The 22,340-nt window shown below is 37.8% G+C and overlaps 1 protein-coding gene across 1 annotated transcript; it reads left to right on the top strand.

Moving 5' to 3' along the window:
• The first annotated feature begins 1,819 nt into the window (after positions 1-1,819).
• Positions 1,820-3,899, top strand: LOC149028693 (uncharacterized). Its single transcript, XM_089158718.1, has 2 exons — positions 1,820-2,848; positions 2,919-3,899. Exons 1-2 carry the CDS (start codon positions 1,820-1,822, stop codon positions 3,897-3,899), a joined length of 2,010 nt encoding a protein of 669 aa, XP_089014844.1.
• Positions 3,900-22,340: the final 18,441 nt, after the last annotated feature.

The following is a 22,340-nucleotide window of genomic DNA, read 5'->3' as shown; positions in this document are numbered from 1 at the left end:
ACCATGCATTAGGCCTCGATAGGGGCTTCCAGCGTATCTTCCCAGTTTTATTGAATGGAATTTGGACCAAGAAATTTTAAGCAGAAAATTGTGAAGTTTTCTTGAACAGAAATGTTTCCCAAGTCTCTAATGCCTGTGGTTTAGGCTAGTATTTACAAAGCTCCAAACAAAAAGAGGGCAATGTTTTGCCGTATTAAGATTTATGAAATTTTCAGATTTGAGAAATCCCCAGCATTTAAAAGCTGAGAATTGTAGCCATTGCCATGATCCAGTTTTATGTTCCTGAATTGGCTGGTTGATTTTTCAAAACTTTTTTCAATGCCATATTTTAACCATTTTTATTGGAATCAAACAGTGGTATATGCTTATTTATAAGCAGTATGTTGAGTGATTAAAGTAAGAAATATATAACATTTGGTTAATTGATATTTGGCATAAAAAGTGTCTCGGTTATGATCCAGGTTTCCTCCAGATTCAATGAGGATAATGGAATATGTGTAGAGGTTTTAGGTTGAAATTTGCAAAACGTGGACTCTTTTGGTCAAAACTAGTCAAGTTGAGTCAAAACAGGGGATACTTTAAATTGCAAGTTACCGCATATGAGATTTAGTTCGAAGTGTATAATACAGAATTGATTGCATATATATAGTGTTACTAACTTCTAACTGTAAATATTATTTAAGTCCATGTCTCCAAGATGCAATTTGCAAATGGCCTATGGAGTAACTTTTGTGATCGGTCCTTATAGGACACCATAGAATTCCAAATCCCAACCCTATATTGCAGTTTGATCATGGTTTCCATGGCAACTAGACAAACCTAACTTTAGTGTCTGATTAGCCAAGAAATCAATAGGATGAGCAAGATTACTTACTAATTGTTTATCAACTTTGCTGCTCTTCTATGAGATTTGTCTGATCTAAGATTAGAATCGTACCTTGGTGTGTAATATTCAAGAGGCTTGGTGTCCTTGGTTAGTAATACTTAAAGGTTGCTTTACTAGGTTCTTGGTGGTTCAAGTCCAGATCCAGCTGTGGCTGTGGATTCTGCCTTCATTTATCATCAAATCTGAATCCAAACTTACTGCCGGACAGGGCTAGACTAAGGGTAGAAGACCCCGACCAGCAAGGACAAGCTTCTTGCACACAACAGGAACAAATCAACAACAGCCACATCTTTCACTCCTGTACTTTGTATCTTCTGCTAGATTGTACTGTATATCTGAGTCTAGTTTTTCATCTCTCATCAGCTTTATCATCTGCTGAACCAAAAACGAAGTATTTAGGGCCACTCATTTCAGGTCACAAAGAGCTTTAGCCATTTTTTGGCATTTTTGTAACAGTCAGCTGTTGACTCTGGATGTGCTTTCTAGATTGATATTGGGGGAAGATTCTTGGCGAATCCTAAATTCTACACCATAGGATTCCTTAACATTATTAGAATAATTTGTGGGAAGATTCTTGGCGAATCCTAAATTCTATGGAGTCCTTCCAAGAAACCCTAATCCTAGAATTAGATTTACATCAAGTACCTTCTTGATTTAGGGAATATTTAAGTTGTCTTTATTTTTTTCTTCTTCTTTTTCTTGAGTTGTTTAAATTCCTTATCTATCTAATTCAGCCATCCTTTTTTTTCTGTTAACTCCAGACTCTGGTACTCTTAGGTAATTTGTTGGAGAACTGGTTCATTCTAATTCCATCTTATAATTTAATTTCTTCAATCTGGTCTTTGGCCTAACTTGTATTATAGTTATGGTGTATTAGAACAAAGTTTAATTGATCTTTTGATAGGTTATTCAGCTGAGTTGATCTACCACTTAATGGATAGAAGTTGGATTCGAAAATCACGGGATCGTGGATTCCGTGCAGGCGATACATATGAAGATGGTGTAAATGGATTCCTTGATTTTGCATTTTCTAAAGTAACCTTAGGAGAGAAGATTCCATGCCCATGTGTAAACTGCACCAACCACCGACTAGGAACACGAGATGAAGTGTTTGAGCACTTGATTGTTGATGGAATTATGGCTGGTTACATGTTTTGGAGTTCCCATGGGGAAGTTAGATCTTCATTTACCACAACAACAGAGAATAATGTGATTCGTGAAGAAGACCAAGGCATTGTTAACATGAATGACATTCTTCATGATGCATTTCCTAGTCAGACTTTTACAGAACATGATGTTTATACCACAAACGAACACATGGATGGAGTAAGACATGAATCAGAAAAATGGGAGAGATTGATAGAAGCAGTAGAGATGGCATTGTATCCAGACTGCAAGGAGTTCACAAGATTGTCATTCACTATTGCACTATACCACATAAAGTGCTTATGCGGTTGGAGTGACAAGTCTTTCTCTATGTTGTTGGATTTATTGAAAAAAGCATTACCACAACACAATACTTTGCCAAAATCTTTATATGAAGCAAAGAAGATGGTTAAGGACTTGGGACTCAGTTACAATAAGATTGATGCATGTCCGAATGATTGCATGTTATATTGGAAAAATGCATCTACTGAACAATCCTGTCTTAAGTGTGGTACATCTAGGTATGAAGGTAAGAAGAATGTTCCGGCAAAAGTATTACGTCACTTTCCTTTGATACCAAGACTTCAAAGGTTGTATAGATCATCTATAACTTCATCTGAAATGAGATGGCATAAGGATGGACGCATAGATGATGGGAAACTACGTCATCCTGCAGATGGGGAAGCATGGAAGAATTTTGATGGATTACATCGATCTTTCAGTGTTGATCCGCGAAATATAAGGTTAGGGCTTGAAAGTGATGGATTTAATCCAAATGGTATGAATCGTTCACATAGCACTTGGCCGGTTGTTGTGGTGCCTTATAATCTACCACCATGGAAGTGTATGAAACAAACTTCATTCATATTGACATTATTGATTCCAGGGCCAAATCAACTTGGGAAACAATATAGATGTTTATTTACAGCCTTTGATAGATGAATTGAAGTTATTGTGGGATGGTGTTGACACATATGATTCGTTGAAGAAAGAATCATTTAACTTGCGTGCATGCCTCTTATGGACAATCAATGACTTTCCAGCGTATGCTAATCTTTCAGGTTGGAGCACAAAAGGAGCATTGGCATGCCCTTGTTGCAACAAGGACACTAGTTCAACATGGCTGAAACATAGTCGCAAGCATTGTTACTTGGGACATCGTCGATTCCTTAAGGAAAATCATAAACTTCGATGGGATAAGAGAGGTTTTAATGGTCATGTTGAGTTTGGGCAAGCACCACAGCTCCTTTCAGGCACTGCTTTACTAGCTCAAATGGAAGGTGTGGAATTCCCGCCATTTGGGAAAGAACTTGATAAGAATAGTGGTAGTAAACGGAAGAAAGTTGCTACAAAAGAACTACCATTTAATTGGAAAAAGAAAAGTATATTCTTTGAGTTACCCTATTGGAAGGATATTCTACTACGCCATAATCTAGATGTTATGCATGTAGAAAAAAATGTGTGTGACAACATCATTGGTACGTTGTTGGAATTGAAAGATAAATCGAAGGACAAGTTGGAGGCTCGACTGGATTTGCAAGAGATGAACATTAGGCCATCCTTGCATCCACAAAAATTAGAGGGAAGCACCAAGTTGAAAATCCCTCCAGCAAGCCATACAATGTCTAAGGCTGAAAAAGAACAATTTTGTAGAGCTTTGGATGGTTTAAAGGTCCCTGATGGTTATTCTGGAAATATATCACGTTGTGTGCAAGTAAATGAAAGGAATATTTCTGGATTAAAGAGCCATGATTGTCATGTTTTAATGCAGCAACTCCTTCCTCGTGGCAATACGTGTACATCCAATAAAGAATGTGAAGTTGGTGTTATTATCACTTGTTTGGGTTCTTTCGATGTCTCGTGCTAAGGTTGGTACAAAAGAAAATCTGAACCATCTTGAAGCAAGTATTGCTGAAATTTTATGCAATCTTGAAAGAATCTTTCCTCCTACATTCTTTGACGTTATGATTCATCTGTTGGTTCATTTACCACGAGAGGTATTACTTGGTGGACCAGTCCATTACAGGTGGATGTATCCATTTGAAAGGTTAGTAATTGATGCTTTTGTAACTTTCGGATACTTCAAGGATCTTTTGGATATTCGTTTTCTTAAAGTTATTTTGTATGTTATTAGATTCAACAAGACCCTGAAGGACTACAAGCGTAATAATAGATACCCAGAAGGATCTATTGCAGAAGGGTACATTGCAAATGAATGCCTAACATTTTGTTCTCAACATATTGATGGACTTGAGACTCGTTATTCCCGTCCAAAAAGGAATCTTGATAACGGAAATCTACAGTCAGAGCAGCAACACTGGATTTTTTCAACTAATGGGAGACCTTTAGGGAGTGCTGTGATGATACAGTTAGATTGGAAAGAGATGCAACAGGCTCATCGATATGTTCTATTGCATTATGATCCCATCGATAAATATCGGAAGTAAGTATCAACACTAATGTTACTTTAGCTCTAATATTTGTCTTACCTAATGTGACTTCTTTAAATATAGACTCCATTTGGAAGAGCTTAAAGCAGAATTGAGCTATAAAGTACGGCAACAACAAAGAGAAAAACTGCATGCAGAGCAATTCATCGAATGGTTCAGAATTCATGTAAGCAACATTAAGTATTTAGATATCAAAGCATCTATCTTTGGTTTCCTTTTTCTAAAATAATGTTGAATTGATTAGGTGGACAAGCAAAGGGAATCAGGGGAAGAGGTACCTCATATTATCCAAAGGCTAGCTAAAGGTCCCAATCGGGAAGTAAAAAAGTATAAGGGGTACATTTTGAATGGTGCACGTTTTCACACCAAAGATCGTGAAGCCAATCGTCAAACTCAAAATAGTGGAATAGTTGTAACAGCAGTAACATCAAGCTATGCTAGTCGTAGAGATACTCAACCCCGTGATGGAAATGTTCATTACTATGGCATGTTACAGGAAGTGGTTGAGTTGGAATATTCAGCAGAATTGAAGACAATATTATTCCGTTGTGATTGGGCTGACACAAGTAACAGAGCATTGATTAAAGAATCTACAGACTTAACACGTGTAAACTTTAGTCATTTAATGCATACTGGGAAAAAATTATCTGATGATCCATTTGTCTTCCCTAGCCAAGCAGAACCGTGTGTTTTATGTGACGGACCCAATAAACCAAGGTTGGGTTATTGCTCTAAAGACAACAATACGTGATGTGTTTGATATGGATGGTGCCGTGGAAAATGACTCTGCTGAAGAATTCCGACATATGACCACACAAACTATGGAATTAAGGCAATTGAACATTGGTGATGTTGATGTTAGTTTGTCAAGGGCAGATTTAATAGGAGAAACTGTTGATTTAGAGGAGTTATCTTAGTTTGTATATTAAATTTAGTTGGGGATATGTTAATGCTTAGAGTGTCTTTTATTTTCTTTTCTTGGACCCTTTTCCTATCTTTTTTGATATATGCATTTTCTTTTTTTCCAACAATATAAAAGCATATCAGATTTGTGTTTGTCATTGTGGATTGGAATTCAACATCTTATCACCTTTTGTTCTAACTAGTTTCATTCTTAGTGTGAGGATCTATAATTCTTAACATGTATTATTTTTGTGTTGGATATTGATGGTTTTTTAACTGATCATTGTTTGGATACATAGATTCTTGTTAAATGATGGATGAGAATTATGAAGATTGTGATTATGATAATGCTTTGGACCACGAGGACCAAAGTGACGCTGACCATGGTACGATCATGCGTCCTCTTCGTGTACAATATTTGATTTCTACTTTTCAATTTCAAGCATATTTAAAATGATTGTTGTAACTTATACTTGGGATAGACACTAATGTTGTCACATTTTTCAAATGTAGGGCATAAAAGAGGGCGAGGGCGTACCATAGGAAAAAAAATTAACGACAAAGTTGGGAAGAAAGATGTGGATCTCAATAAAGACAACGCTATGGTTGGAAAATGTAGTACTTGAGGCATCCACGTACATAGGGATACTTGCTAGGGATCCAATCAAGTTACCATTGAACTATCCAGATTGGAGAAAGGTTCCATTACATCACAAATTAGATGCATGGGCCAGACTTAAGGTATAATGACATCCTTTATTATCTTATTTATGTTATTAATTCATGGGATTTCACATCTACTAATGTATCTTCTTTATTAGGATAAATTTAATGTGTCAGATGAAGGTCGACGCATTTTTTTAATTAAGTTAGGTCATGCATGGAAGGATTTTAAGGTTAAATTATTGAAAGAGACAAAAGAAAAATACGCGAACATATATGATGCTCCTCGTCCTACTAGTCCCATAGAGGTTCCATCAAATCAATGGGAGTACCTCAAAGTCAAGTGGACATCCGAAGAGTGGAAGGTATACAATTTTTTAAGCGATTCTGTGATTTTAATATTTTTTTATCATAATAGAATTCTATTTTTACTTTACCCATTTACTTATAAAATATATGACAAACATGTGTTTGATATATGGTAGGAAATGTCTGCAAAGAATAAAAGGGCCGGAGAGAAAAACAAAATATATCTCATACAACTGGTCGGATGAGTTTTGCACAACTTGAACATGAGATGGTAAGTTTGTTATTCACATCTTGTGAAAATGGAGAAATTATGAAGTCGATGAGATTTTAGTGACATTAAGGATCATAAATTAATTTACTTGATAACCAGCCATAATTACCATGTGGGTTGTTCATTGAAGAATCAAATTTAGTTGATATGTCTACATCGTCTCATATGCTGGGTTAATTTTTAGGAACACTTTTTGTCCCACCCCTTGTCCTTTAATATCAATGTCTACTTTTCTTGAACAAATCTACAAGAAAAGTAAGCTAAAGTAAGATATGTCAAAAAAGAAAGCATTAGCTATATTTCCCAAGAAGTCAAGAGAGCAGACTAAACCATGGCTTAATTTGTTACTTGTTTTGTTTGTGATTTTACTTGGTTTCATTTCCGTGTCCTTGTTTAGTTAATTTGATAAAGTCAAGTAGTTGTGCTCGGGTTCACTCTACTTAATACGCATGTGACGTAGCTATGTCTTCTAAGTTGAGTCAGCCACTTGTTGTCCTAGTCCAATTATCTGATTTTGGTTTTGTAACTGATTTAATTCACAAACCAGTACACAACTTGCACATGAGATGGTGAGTTTCTTATTCACATGATTTTAATCTTTTGTCATGGTTGGTTGTTTAGGAGGCTGAAGGTGAGGATGTTACCGAGTTAAATTTTATAAGAGAACTCACCAAAGAAAAGATGGTAGCTTCATAAATCCGGCTGCCGGAGAGATTGCGGTATGATCTTTTGTTTCAATTAAATTTAGCTTATAGAGAATACTAATATTTTCTATCATGGTATAAACTAACTTATTTTACATTTTTTTATAGGAAAAACTTGATAACGAATTAGAGAAACAACTTCCAGAGGTAAGAGACACTTCGCTGCCCAAGACAATGCTTTTGAGGTAGTCATTGGGAAGGAACGTCCCGGGCGGGTTCGTGGTGCAGGTGTAGGAGTTACACTTGCTAGTCGTCGCCTCACTAAGAAAGACAATGAGATACGATTGGAAAGAGAAAAAAATCAGCAAAAAATGGAAAAGATGGAGAATGAGCTCAAAGACGTGAGACATGACGTCACCCGATTAACTCAACTTTTTATGGATAGGTTTGGTTCACAAGGTTCAACTGACTTATGTAAGTGTGAAATGTCTTTATGAATTTTATTGGTTTCTTTATGTTATAAATTATTGACATTTTATTTGTACAGCTGATAATGGAAGCCGTTGAGGTCCTTGCTAGAGTTGGATTGCAGAATCTCCAAAAATTTGAAGGTTATTTTCATCTTCCTAAACTTCTTCCTCTTGTCTCTTCTGTGTACCTTAGTTTTTCAACTTCTTCCTCTTGTTTAAGATTAAAGACACTTCAGCAGGTGAAATATATGATTCAATTTGGAATGGGTTGCTTTATTAGAACTGGGTCAACACTAACCAAGTCTTGTGTTGTAGCAATAACAAACAGGTTTAACATTTTGAAATCATAGTTTCCCTGTGATATCCTCCCATTATCCTAATGCAACAGCTCTTAGCATTCCCTGGTTGTCAAAAATTTCCTCCTCTTACCAAACCCCCAGAAGGTATTTTATCAGTTCAACATCATGTTCTAGTTCCTGCCCATTAAGCAAAGCCCATTGACAGTTCTTTCTTCCTTTTCTTGTGTGTGTACAGGGCAAGGCCTTAACTTAGTTTCGTGTTCAAGTCTTGCTAGAACACTTTCTCCCAGGGAGATGTGGCGCGTCAAATGAATTTTTCAGATTCTGAATGTTGCAAATGTTGAACTGCAAGTGTGAAAATAAGAAGCCTTGGCGAGATTTAAAGGAGAAAGTGAAAAGAAAAAGGCCTGGTGTAGTAACTCCATTGCAAATGATAAAAAAGGGAAAGCACTCGCCGACAAATCGACAGCAACTATTCCTCCCAGTTACATTTTGGTAAGCATCTAGAACTCTTTCTCCTTTACTCACTTTATATTTCTAGGAAGCCTACTATCACTGCACCTGTCAAAGGTTGACTTAAATCCAGACTTTTTTTTTTTTTTGGTAATCGGTAATCAAGACTTGAGAGAATAAAAAACATGTAATTAAATTTTAAAATGGATAAATTTGGATAAAAAATGTCACCATTCTGATGTAGACTATAAAGATGAAAGTCTCCTAGAACCCCTAGTACATAATATGGATCAGTGTGTAAAAGGCACTGGAACATATGAATCCATGTGCAAGAGAGTCCATGGAACACTATTATGGTTCATTGAAAAAGAAGGAAATGGTGCCGTGTCAAGATTTGAAACCAATACAAGGTGAGAAGTTGATGGAAAAATAAAAAGGAAGTTTTGAAATAGAATATGGCAAGAGGCAGGCCAGAGGGCAGAGGGGGTGGTGGTGGTGGTGTTCATTTCAAGATCCAATCATGGATGGATGGGAATGGCAAGTGGGGCTGTGGCCTGTGAGTCACGCGTTCGACTAGAAAGTTGCGTGCCGAAAGAAGCCATGAAACGTGTTGTGTTGGTCCAACTCCAGCATGGGTAAAGTTGCAGACAAAAAGAGCTCACCAAGATCCCATGATACACACTACTAGTTTGCAATTTGCATCATGCTTAGGGTAGAAAGAATATTCATTTTCCTTGTTTACTTACTGTTGTCGATTTTGGTTCTGCTTTCACTGTCTCTAACCTAAATGTTAATGTTAGGGGATCTATCTATCTATCTATCTGAAAAGCAAGAGAGTCACCAATTTTAAAAACCTTAAGATTCTCAAATTTTAGTTGTTCTATTCTTTCTAAGGTAAGTCATCTTATCCATAGTTTTATCTTCCTTTAGAACGAAGCAGGGCTTGCTAGATGCGATCCATTCTATTTATTTTTTCTTGTTTGCAGATCATGACCTGATATTTTAATATTTCAATATTTTAAGTTTGTGTACAAACTAAAGGCAAGGTAGAAGCTTCCAATCCTTCACAATAGGAAACACTAACTTGGACCTAACAACGAATCACGATGTAACCAAGGACAATTAAACTAACCATGCATCTAACTAGGAGACATTCCACAAGCACAGCCTACAGCTTATGCATGTGTACATGACATATATGTGCCCAAAGGATTGGGGGCCTGGGGCTGTAGAGTATTAGAAGAAGAAGATGAGGGGTTGGATGAGATGATTCAACTTACTGTTGATTAAAGAGCAGAAAATTAAAGTCAAAGATGTCTTTGAACTTGCAGAAATTCTAGCAACTTGGAGTCTTCAATGAAGATTGAAATTGGTCACTTGGGGAAGGATGAGCAGACTTTCTATTTCAGTTGGTCTCTAAATTCAGTTTAATACTTTCAAAGCATGTCTCAGACAAATAAGAGACTGCTATTGTGTTTCCTTTTTTGTTTTTATTCATCCCCTGCTGTCTATTTCTGTGCAACAGCCTGTAGAGGCTCCCAAATGATTTGTTGAATGATCAAGTTTTGCTTTGAGCAAGTTCTTTATCCCCTTTTGTTGAACTATTTGACCAAATCTTTAGCTATTAGGTAGAGAAGTGCAATCATTGGATGAAGTTATATATCCAATGTATCATAGTCAATGTTAATTATCCCAAACTACATTCTGAGAATGCTTCATTCTTTTCCTGGATATTTTAAATATTGAACTGCCTACAAATGGACCATGCAATATATTATGAGGTTTTGCTGTCAGATGATGAAACAAGAAAACTAACCATAGAAAATCTAGACCAAGGATATGATAAAACAAAAAGGGAAATGTTTATCTTCATGAAAGTGGAATATTTTTGGAATCTAGTTGACTTGTGAGAATCTTTAGGCATGTCTGAAGTACTTAGTCTTGAATTCCATGCATTTAGTACAGAGAGACACCAGGTATAATTCTGCTAGATACTTGGTGGTTATTCTGGCATTCTCATGATAGTGGATTTCATGTGTGTGAGAGAGGTAGCTTATCATGGTATCTTTTTGTTTAATTAGAAGCATGAGATACTAAGTGAGGATCTTCAATTTCAGAAGTGAAAAATAGGTTAGTTAACTGTGAAGCAAGATGGCTAAAGTACCATAAGATATATGACCCCTTGGTGAGAATAAATAAAGTTGAGAAAAAAAAAATCTCAAAATTTAATCTCTTGAAAGGTGCTTCAGGGAATTCTAGAGAAGGATTTTTCTGATAAGGGTTTGATTTTCACAAGAGCTTCATTTTTGGAATGCTGCTGTTTTTTTATTTCTCTTAATTAACATCTTAGTGTGCCTGATAAGTTATACTCTTATTCCTAGCTATTACATTACATGTAATGGATTTTGTTCTGCTGTAAATTCTAGCCATATATCTTGTTATAATTTGCTTCCTTAATCATGTGATCCTCTTTATTACTCTTAATTTAAGGAGCTGAGTCATTTTTTGCTCATGTCTTCTCTTTTTGACAGATTAATTGGATTGTATCGCACGTAGTGAAAAAGTAATTCCACAAAGTGTGTTGGTGCAAGTGCTGTGAGGACTCTTGAAAGCTTGATTCATTAATTGAAACAAAGAGTTTTTGCTGCTGTTCCTACATCGGTGATGTTACAAGCACCCTCCAGCTTGGTTTTTGCTTTGGGATTCGCTGCAGATGCAAATGACAGATCAGAATATCTCCTCCAGTACTCCATTAGTATAAAAATGAAGATTGTAAAGTAGAGCATTCCTGTTAAATATTGGACTTCATTTGTAAACTTGAATTTGGATTGATGGAATTGGATATTCATTTGTAAATTGAATTTAGATTTTGATGGAATTGAATTTGGCTTTTTGGATTTTTTTTTAAATTAAAAAAACCTATCCCGAGCGTTTTCTAAACGCCGGCATAAGTATTATATATGCCGGCGTTTTTAAAAACGCCGGCATAATGTATTATATGCCGGCGTTTCTCAAAACCGCCGCCATTAAAATAACTTTTCACGGCGTTTCTACACATATTTAACGGCGTTTTAGTAAACGCCGCAAAAAGTACTTTTGACGGCGTTTTATAAAAACGCCGTTAAAAGTGCCGTCGTAAGTACCCATCACCGGCGCTTCAATTTAACGCCGCTGTAGCTTTACGGCGGTGCTTTTGCCTGCGTTTGTTGCGGCGTTTCGAACCGCCGGGAAAGGTTTATGGCGGCGTTTTCAAAAAACGCCGCCGTAAGTGCTTTTTCTTGTCGCACTCCCCCCCCCCCCCCCCCCTCCCCCTCCCCCCCCCCACCCCCCCTCCCCCCCCCCCTCCCCCCCCCCCCCCCCCCTCCCCCCCCCCCCCTCCCAGTCCTCCAAATCTTAAAATACCCTACCTACCTACTGATTACCTTACCCACCACCGCCCTTGCCCCCCCCCTCCCCCCCTGCCCGGGTGTGTGCCCCCTGCCCCCCCCCCCCCCCCCTGCCCCCCCCCCCCCCCCCCCCCCCCCCCCCCCCCCTCGCCCCCCCCCCCCCCTGTCTACCCTGCGCTGGCCCCCCCGGGGGGGGGGGGGGGGGGGGCACCCCCCCCCCCCCCTTCCATTATTTGAACTTCAAGAGTTTAAGAAAAAATAGAAAAAAAAAGAAGGCAAGAAGAAAAAAATAGGATAAATTAAATGGGTTTAAAATAAGCTTTATTACCGCCCCCCCCCCCCCCCCCCCAAAAAAACAAAAGATTTTTTTTCAGTCTCCAGTCCCACCCACCCCCCCCCACCCCCCCACACCCACGCCCCCCCCAAAAAAATTTAACATATAAATAACAGGGGTTAGCGGGGGCAATATGGTCTTTTTCATTCTATAGGATAGCTTGTCTTATTAGTTTGTTCTGAGGGCAATAGGGTAATTGCATACCTAGAAGGGGATATGTATTTTGGGGTTTTGTTTGTATCGATTCATTCGCACGAATACACTCTCTCTCCTCTCTGTTTTGCTCTCTCGGCGATTGCTCTCGGTCTCTGCTTGGTTCTTCATCTCTTTGTTGAGGGTTTCGGTTAGCCCTAATGTGTTCTTGGTGATGGTTCTTTGCTCTTGTACAAAGCTGAAGCAGTGTATACTGTTTGGTGCGTGTAAAGGCTTCGGTATTTGATGCTCTTGGATTCACGCAGGAGATTCTTGAGGCTCTGGTTGCATCTTGACTCAGGTGTGGTTGTTCCATTGTTTCGGTTGTTATCTCTAGTCTTTGTATAGAGTATTGTCACTGTCTAGGGCTGTAACCTTCCTCTGTTATTTGATGATTGCATATGCTTGGTGAGAGCATATCTCATCCTTGGATGTAGGTCTCTGACCGAACCAAGTAAATCTTGTCTTGTGTGTGTGTGATTCCTTCTTCCTTTTCTATTTTGATTGATTATTCCGCTGCGTTAGGTTAGTTTGCTTAACAGTTTTGGTATCAGAGCTTGTTTCGATTCTTGCCTGAGTTAGTTAACTTTTGGTTAACCGTGATTATATTGTGAATTAGTGTCTCTGTTAACAGTGAATCGTGTATGCTAATTATTTGATTGATTCTTGTTTCTCTATTACTTCAATTTCCTTTTACTGTTAAACCCTAATTTCTGACCGAAACCCTAATTTAGGGTTTTACTCAAATTAGGTTGGGGCTTTTGTTGAAATTGGTTAATTGAAGTTGTATATGTATAATCTCTCTTCTCTATTCATTGAAATCAGTTTCTGTTTTGGCAATTTGACCTGTGAAGTGGTTCGGCCATGGGGGTTTCTTGAAATTGAGTTAGGGCTTTACATCTGTTAGTTTTTTGGATCAATTTGCATATCATATCTCAAATTTATTGTTTGAAATTAGAATCTAATTTTGCTGATTGACTTGATAAGTGGTTCGGCTGCCTTGGTTCTTTGAAAAACAAATTGGGACCTTATGCAAAGTAGATTGCATATATGAAATTACTGTTTGAGTTTAGTTTATAATCTGAAATTCAATTTGATTTGTTATTCTGATTATAGTTGCATATAAACTCTGAAAATCTGATTTTCTGTTAACTTGTTACAGTTAACATTTCTTAGCAATTATTATTGAACTCTTGATTTAGATAAAACATTAGATCTCTATCCCTTGTTCTCTTGGTCTAAACTTGATATTAAAATATATCATTATTTCAGTTTTTTGGATTATTTAAATTCTGAAATTTGATAGAGTTAGTAATATCTTGTGTTACTGTTTTAAGATATAATTTGATTGTATTTTTTCTTCATTTGTGTATTATGGCTCCTACCCGGTATGAGTTGGAGAAATTTGATGGTAAGGGAGACTATATGGTGTGGAAGAATAGGATGCATGCTATTCTTGTACAAAACAAATGTCATAAGGCATTGAAGGTTGATAGAGAACTTCCCTTGTCCATGACTGATGAAGAGAAGGAAGATATGCAAGATATGTGCTATAGCACTATCATTTTGCATTTGAGTAACACCGTAATGAGAAGGGTAAGAGAATGTAAGACGGCTGCTCAGGTTTGGCTTAAACTTGAACAACTATATATGGCTGCTTCTATACCTAGTGTTACATTATTAAAAGAACAATTGTTTAGTTTCAAGATGGATGCTTCTAAGTCTTTAACTGATAATGTAGAAGACTTTTATAAATTGTCATGTGATTTGGCTGATTTGGATGAAGAGTTATCTGATAATACACTTGCTGTCCTATTGTTGAAATCTTTGCCTGATTCTCATGTTGGTGTCAAGAATGCTATTAAGTATGGTAGGCAATCTATAACCCTTGATGATGTGATGGAAGCATTGAAAATTAGGGATATAGAATTGAAAACTGAGAGGAAAGTAAAGCATGTTAGTGATGGCTTGTATGTTAACTCTGATAATAGAACCATGCATGAAACTAAGAAGAAGTTCAATAATAATAATAATAAGAAAAAGAAGAAGTTTGTTACAAAGAACACTAATGTTAATACAAATCAGAATTTTAATGGAAAGTCTTATAACAACAAGAGGGTTTGTTATTATTGTAAGAAGGAAGGTCACATAAGAAAGTATTGTAAAGAGAGACTTCAAAAGTTGCAAAGTGAAAATGGAAATGAGAGAATAGAGGCCACACATGTGGCTGATGTTACTAGTGATGCACTAGTGGTTTCAACTTGTAGTGATCATGATGCTTGGGTCTTAGATTCAGGCTGTACCTTTCATATGACTCCAAGAAGGGAGTGGTTTATCACTTTTGAGTCCCTTAGAGGTGGTAAAGTATTAATGGGTAATGATCATGCTTGTGATGTTATGGGGATTGGATCAATAAGACTTAAATTGAATGATGGGACTGTTAGAGACTTAAAGGAGGTGAGACATGTACCTGGACTAAGGAGAAACCCTGCTGTCCTTGAGTCGACTTGATTCTAGGGGGTTTTCTTACACCTCTAGGGAGGGTTCTCTTAGGGTTATGAGGGGTAGTAGTGTAATTCTAACTGCTGATTTGAAGAATGGTTTATACTTCTTAAATGGAAGTGTGGTTTTAGGGGCTGCATCAGTCTCTAGTGGGGTTCTTAGTGAGGTGGAGCTATGGCATAAGAGATTGGGTCATATAAGTAGTAAGGGACTTGGACACTTGTACAAAAGTGGTCAGATAAGTCTTAAGAAGTTTAGCCCTTTGACTTTTTGTGATGTGTGTGCCATGGGTAAGCTCCATAAGACTAAATTCCCTCATTCTTCATATAAAACCTCTCATGTACTTGAATATATACATTCTGATTTGTGGGGAAGTCCACATGTACCTTTATCTCTTTCTGGTGCTCAATATTTTTTGTCTATTATTGATGATTACTCTAGAAAGACATGGCTGTATTTTCTTAGGGATAAATCAACTGTCTTTGATAAGTTTCTAGAGTGGAAAGTATTGGTTGAAAATCAAACCGAAAAGAAAATTAAGAAACTTAGAACCGATAATGGTCTTGAATTTGTGAATGAAAAGTTTCTGATTTTTTGTAAGGAACATGGTATTACTAGACATAGAACATGCACCTATACTCCTCAAATGAGAATGGAGTGGCTGAGAGGATGAATAGGACAATCATGGATAGGGTTAGATGCATGTTGATTGAATCTGGCCTAAGTAAGAAATTTTGGGCTGAAGCTGCTAGTACAGCTTGTTATGTCATTAATAAGTCTCCTTGTTCCTCTGTTGATTTTGAAACACCTGATTTTAGGTGGAGTAAAATGCATACTGATTACAATTTCTTGAAACCTTTTGGTTGTGTTTGTTTTGTTCATCAAAACAAGGGTAAACTTGAGCCTAGGGGTAGGGAAGTGTATCTTCCTAGGGTATCCTTTAGGAGTTAAAGGATATAGGCTTTGGTGTTTACAAGATAAGAAAATTGTAATTAGTAGAGATGTTAAATTCAATGAACTTGAATTTCTGAAAATTGATTCATCTAGTGTTAGATCTAACTCCAATGATCTAGACAAGGCTATATTTGAGGTGGAGTTAGGGGATAAGTCTAAAACTGTTGTTGATGAATCTGATCCTATGATTGAGGATGATGATTTGGAAGTTGGAAGTGATTCTTTTGATGTTAAAGAAGAGCTTAAAGATGAGGATCCTTTAGATGGTTATTTGTTGGCAAGAGATAGGTCTAGAAGGGAGATAAAGAGACCTTCTAGGTATGCTAATATGTGTGTGTCTAATGGAGGTCCAGATCTGATTTCTTATGCTTTAAATGTAGCTGACCAGCTTGAAGGAAGTGAGCCTAGAACCTATAAAGAGTCTCTTGGATGTGGGGACAGCAAGCTTTGGTTTGTTGCCATGAAAGATGAGATGGAATCTTTAATGAAAAATCAGACTTGGACTCTTGTAGATAGACCCAAAGGAAAGAAACTAATTGGTTGTAAGTGGGTTTATAAATTTAAGGCTGGAATTCCTGGTGTTGAGCAACCTAGATATAAGGCAAGACTAGTAGCTAAGGGGTATTCCCAAATTGAGGGAATTGATTATAATGAAGTGTTTTCACCTGTTGTGAAACATACTTCTATTAGAGTGCTTCTTGCCCTAGCTGCTCTCTTTGATCTTGAACTTGAACAATTAGATGTGAAAACTGCATTCTTGAATGGTAAGTTAGATGAGCATATTTATATGGTTCAGCCTGAGGGTTTTGTTATGAAGGGGAGTGAGACAAAGGTTTGTTTATTGTTAAGATCATTATATGGTTTGAAACAATCTCCTAGGCAATGGTATAAAAGGTTTGATGAATTCATGCTTAAGAATGGTTATAAGAGAAGCTCCTATGATAGTTGCATTTATTATTGTGAGTTTAGCACTAATTCTTTCATTTATCTTTTACTTTATGTTGATGACATGCTTATTGCATCAAAGGATAAATCTCAGATTTGTAAGCTAAAGTCTATGTTGAAATCTGAGTTTGAAATGAAAGATTTAGGGGCTACTAAAAGGATTCTTGGCATTGATATTCATAGAGATAGGCCTAGTGGTGTTTTGACCTTGTCTCAGGTTGGATATATTCATAAACTTGTTAACAAGTTTGGACATGATAATATTAGGGCTGTTACTACTCCTCTTGGTGCTCATTTTAAGCTTAGAATGGATTCTATTGCTGCTGTAACTAATAGACCATATCAAGAATGTGTTGGTAGTCTCATGTATTCTATGGTTTGTTGTAGGCCTGATATTGCTTATGCTGTTGGTCTTGTTTGTAGATACATGAGTAGGCCATGTGATTCACATTGGGATGCAGTTATGTGGTTGTTGAGATATCTGAAAAATTCTGCATCTTATAAAATTGTTCATGATAACTCTTGTGTTGATAAGTTAGACATTGTTGGATATTGTGACTCGATTTTGCCTCTGATTTAGATAAGAGAAGGTCCATTACTGGATACTTGTTTACTCTTGGTGGGAATCTAGTGAGTTGGAAGTCCACCCTTCAACATGTGGTGGCTCTTTCAACCACTGAGGCTGAGTACATTGCTTTGTCTGAGGCTGTGAAAGAATGCATGTGGCTTAAGGGGCTTCTAGGGGAGCTTGGTTTTCATGACTTGCATTCTTTGGTTTATTGTGATTCTCAGAGTGCTTTGTGTCTTGCTAGGAACAGTGTGTTTCATGAAAGAACAAAGCATGTTGATGTAAAGTTGCATTTTATTAGGGATATTATTGCTAAGGGTTTAGTTGATGTGTGTAAGATTGATACTTCTATTAATCCTGCAGATATTATGACTAAGGTTGTACCTGTTAATAAGTTTAAGTCTGCCTTAAACTCATTGAAACTGTTATCCCTATAAATTGTTTTTTACATTGTTTTATATATTTTATTTGATGGGTTGTGTTCTCTCAGGTATATGCATCGGCAAAATGACAGAGTCAAGGTGGAGAATGTAATATGTAACAGGGGTTAGCAGGGGCAATATGGTCTTTTTCATTCTATAGGATAGCTTGTCTTATTAGTTTGTTCTGAGGGCAATAGGGTAATTGCATACCTAGAAGGGGATATGTATTTTGGGGTTTTGTTTGTATCGATTCATTCGCACGAATACACTCTCTCTCCTCTCTGTTTTGCTCTCTGGCGATTGCTCTCGGTCTCTGCTGGTTCTTCATCTGCTGTTGAGGGTTTTGGTTAGCCCTAATGTGTTCTTGGTGATGGTTCTTTGCTCTTGTACAAAGCTGAAGCAGTGTATACTGTTTGGTGCGTGTAAAGGCTTCGGTATTTGATGCTCTTGGATTCACGCAGGAGATTCTTGAGGCTCTGGTTGCATCTTGACTCAGGTGTGGTTGTTCCATTGTTTCGGTTGTTATCTCTAGTCTTTGTATAGAGTATTGTCACTGTCTAGGGCTGTAACCTTCCTCTGTTATTTGATGATTGCATATGCTTGGTGAGAGCATATCTCATCCTTGGATGTAGGTCTCTGACCGAACCAAGTAAATCTTGTCTTGTGTGTGTGTGATTCCTTCTTCCTTTTCTTTTTTTTTTGTTTTTTTCTCCTCCATTGTTTTTTTTTATAAAAAAATTAAGTTTTTTATTTTAATGAGGGTTGTTTTTTTTTAAATGGGGGGTCGGCGTTGACTAGTGGGTTGTCCGTTCGACTAGATGGATGTCCGTCTGACCAGATGGATGTCCGTCTGACCAGATGGATGTCCATCTGACCAGACGGATGTCTGTCTCATAAGGATGTCCGTCTGAGTTTCTGTGACCAAACAGAAGACCGTCTGAATCAGACGGACGTTCGTCTGAGGCACATAATGCACATTTAGGTGCATACAGGGACTTGATTGGATTTATGATATTTCTAACCAACCCTAAGCCTCATACACTCCCCTAATGGAATCATGATTTGTTCATGAGAAGTAGGAAAGAAGAGGGTTTCTCTTTAATTTTCTCTGAGATGAGAAGGCGGTGGAGTAAATCGATAATAGCAATGGCCTTTCGTCTTTCAATAACAGCACAAAACACTGAGTGAGTTAAATTAATACTCCTCTATCTCTGATATTAATAATGTTCATTTATAATTAGATACTAATACATATGGAGAGGAGAAATCTCAGTACTAAGGCCTTATTTGTTTGATGAAGAAAAGTAGGGGCAAGGATTAAAGCAGGTTGGATACTGTTGCATCCAAATCCAACTCCTTGATTGAATCACAATTGAACCTTAATGGATCGAGCCTAAACTAGTTCATGGAGAAAAAATAGTGAGAATGGGCCAACTTGGGTGGTCGGGAATTCAACCTTCTATGAGCCAGTTAGATCATGAAAGCAACACCACCCCAAGGATGGGGTGCAACAAACTGAGTAAATTGCCAAGAGCTACTGGGAAATAATCGAGCATTACCTTTGAATGGATAGGTGAGAGATTTATTTTGAGTAACCTGAACATTATAAGCAGTCAAATGATCCAACAAGTGTGGATTTTTCTCTCAGATCGACATATCAATTTCTTCCTATGCAAGTAATCTGAGCATTCAAACCCAAGTATCGTGTTGCGAAATACTCAATGCGTGCGATATTCACCATGGTTATGGTACCAGATTTCTTGTCCACAATGGATATGATGCTTAGATTTGCAGATCATCTAATGCTCCTTAATTTTCCTAAGCTGGTTGACCTCTCAGGCTTCATTTGTGTGAGCATGCACCAAGGGGGAGCACAAGTCTAGGTTGTCTCCGAATCTTTGTTCAGGTGCAACCCTTTTGTCCTACGGAGGTCCACAAGCCCCCATTCCATAGCTTCATCTTTACTTCAGGTTGGCTTCTAAGTTTGTAATGGGATTCGAGGGAAAGATCCCAGTTATCTCAAACATTGAGGGCTAAGTTGGGAACAACCCAGTTCAACCATTGGTCTAGGATCGAACACTATTTTTGTGCAAATTGGCAAATCAGTGGAGAGTTTTGAGTGGCGCGAGCATCTACTGCCTACTGAGCTACCCATTGCTATGTTGGGAGTTGGGTGCTTGTCACAAGCTGCTTGGTTGAAGCAGTGAAATTCCAACAGTTGCCATTAATGTAGTGGGTTTGAGTGAATGTCAGATGCCAAAATAGTGGAGACAGCTATGTGTAGATGGACGGATTTTTATTCGCGGCAGAGCAGATATCCATCCACTCAGTCATTAGAATGTGACACGTGGGTTTTCATAAATGAATTTCTTTGTTCATTTAATAAGTCTCAATTATTACAATTATCCATCCTGAGAGTTTCTAAATTTAAAAAATAATCCTACTACATCTAACACCACCAACGCCACCCGCCGGACTGCTTCACCGTCGACTTTTATCACCGTTTATTCAAGCTTTTGACAAGTGAATCAGATATTTGCCAATGTCGTGGATGAACCGATTCCTTCTTCGGTTGTACTCATGGCACCTTTGAAGCACATAGCAACGAAATGCAGATGGGTTACTGTTATCTAAAAGTTTGTGATGGTGGGAAGGTGAAGAGAACTACAGTAATAATTTTGAGAAAGGATCAAAGGGGGGAAAGGAGTGCTTCTGCTTTAGAAAAGATGAATCTGAGAGTTTATTAGAAAATATAGAGCAATATGATCTTGTTCCGTTGATAACTAGGTGGGTTTCGATCTGGATAAGCTTCTGAAGGCATCTCTGCTTTGTTTTGGGTAAGAGTGGAATCGGTATAACTAGGTGGGTTTCGATTTGGATGAGCCATCAATGTTTCAAGAATTGCCGTCATTGTCTTCTCCGAAAACTATTCCAATTCAAGATGGTGCATTGCGAAAACTATGCCAATTCAAGATGGTGCGTTGATGAGCTCGTCAAGATCATGGAATGCAGAGAGACCAATGGACAGCTTGTTTTGCCTATTTTATATAAAGTTAATCAGGAAGATTTATAGAATCAAACTAGGAGTTATGGTGTGGCTTTTGAGGGTCACAAGGTGCGTTTTGCAAATGATAGAAGGTGCAGAAATGGAGAGAAGTTCTTGTTGAATCTGTGAGTCTCTCGGGGTTTACGTCACAAGATTTTTCTTTCGAGTATTTCTATTCTTCTCCATCTAATATTGAAATCCAAATACGAAATTCTGCATTTCGTTGCTCTGTGCTTCAAAGGCGCCATGAGTACAGGAATCGGTTCATCCCCAGCATTGACGGATCTTTGATTCTATCATCGAAGGTGAAGCCATCCGGCGGGTTAGGATTATTTTGTAAAGTTAGAAATTCTCAAGGATGCATAATTGTAATATTCGAAACTTATTAAATAATCAAATAAATCTCAGCCATCAATTTATATAAGGACATGTGTAATTTTTAATGTTGGGCGAATGGATATCCACTCTGCCGCAAATAAAATCCGTAGATGGACAACAACATTGAGATGGAGGGAAAATTGTTCAGGATCAGTAGTACGGTTGGCTGTTCCTATGACTAAGCTGACTAGGAAAGAAGAGAAGTTTGTTTGGTCTGACGCTTGCGAGAAGAATTTCCAAGAGTTGAAAGATAGATTGACAAGTGACCCAGTCCTGACTATATTTGATAATTCCGAGGGTATGACAGTCTATACCGATGTGTCGAAGATTGGTTTGGGTTGCGTGTTGATGCAACAACGTAAGGTCATAGCCTATGCTTCTCGGCAATTGAAAGATTATGAGCGGAATTACCCCACTCATGATTTAGAACTTGCCACTGTCGTCTTTGCTTTGAAGATTTGGAGACATTACCTCTACGGTGAGAAGATTGCTATATTCATGGATCATAAAAGTTTGAAATACTTCTTTACCCAAAAGGAGTTGAACATGAGACAAAGAAGATGGTTGGAATTAGTCTTTGATTATGACTTTGATATTCAGTATCATCTTGCTAATGCTCTTAGTAGGAAGAGTCAGAGAAAGCTTTGGATTTGAATGCCCTGAGTCAACCCTTGTTGTCTTCTATTGCAAGTTTTGATTTGGAAGTTGTCCCTGAGGATTCGGATTTTGTCCTTTCTACCATGACGGCAAGATCTACCCTCAGAGATAGGATTGTTGCCCTACAGAGTTCTAATTAGGAATTAAAGGAGAAGATTGAGAAGATTTCCTTGAATCTTGAGTCGGACCCCGACTTCAGTATATCCATGGATGGTGCTTTATTGTTTAATGAAAGACTTTGTGTGCCAGCGAATGAAGAAATTAAGAAAGAAATATTGAAGGAAGCACGCCAGTCATCTTTACAGTACACCGTAGAAGCACCAAGATGTACAAGGACTTGAAGGAACATTTTTGGTGGATTGGTTTGAAGGCTGATGTTGATGATTTTGTTGCCAAGTGTGAGACTTGCCAGCGTGTGAAAGCCGTTTGTCAACCTCCATCTAGATTATTTCAACCCCTTCC

The sequence above is a fragment of the Hakea prostrata genome, chromosome 1 (assembly GCF_041222555.1).
Source record: "Hakea prostrata isolate BN-2017 chromosome 1, UWA_Hpros_2, whole genome shotgun sequence".
NCBI classification, from domain to species: domain Eukaryota; kingdom Viridiplantae; phylum Streptophyta; class Magnoliopsida; order Proteales; family Proteaceae; genus Hakea; species Hakea prostrata.
This window is presented reverse-complemented; position numbering and strand designations above follow the sequence as displayed.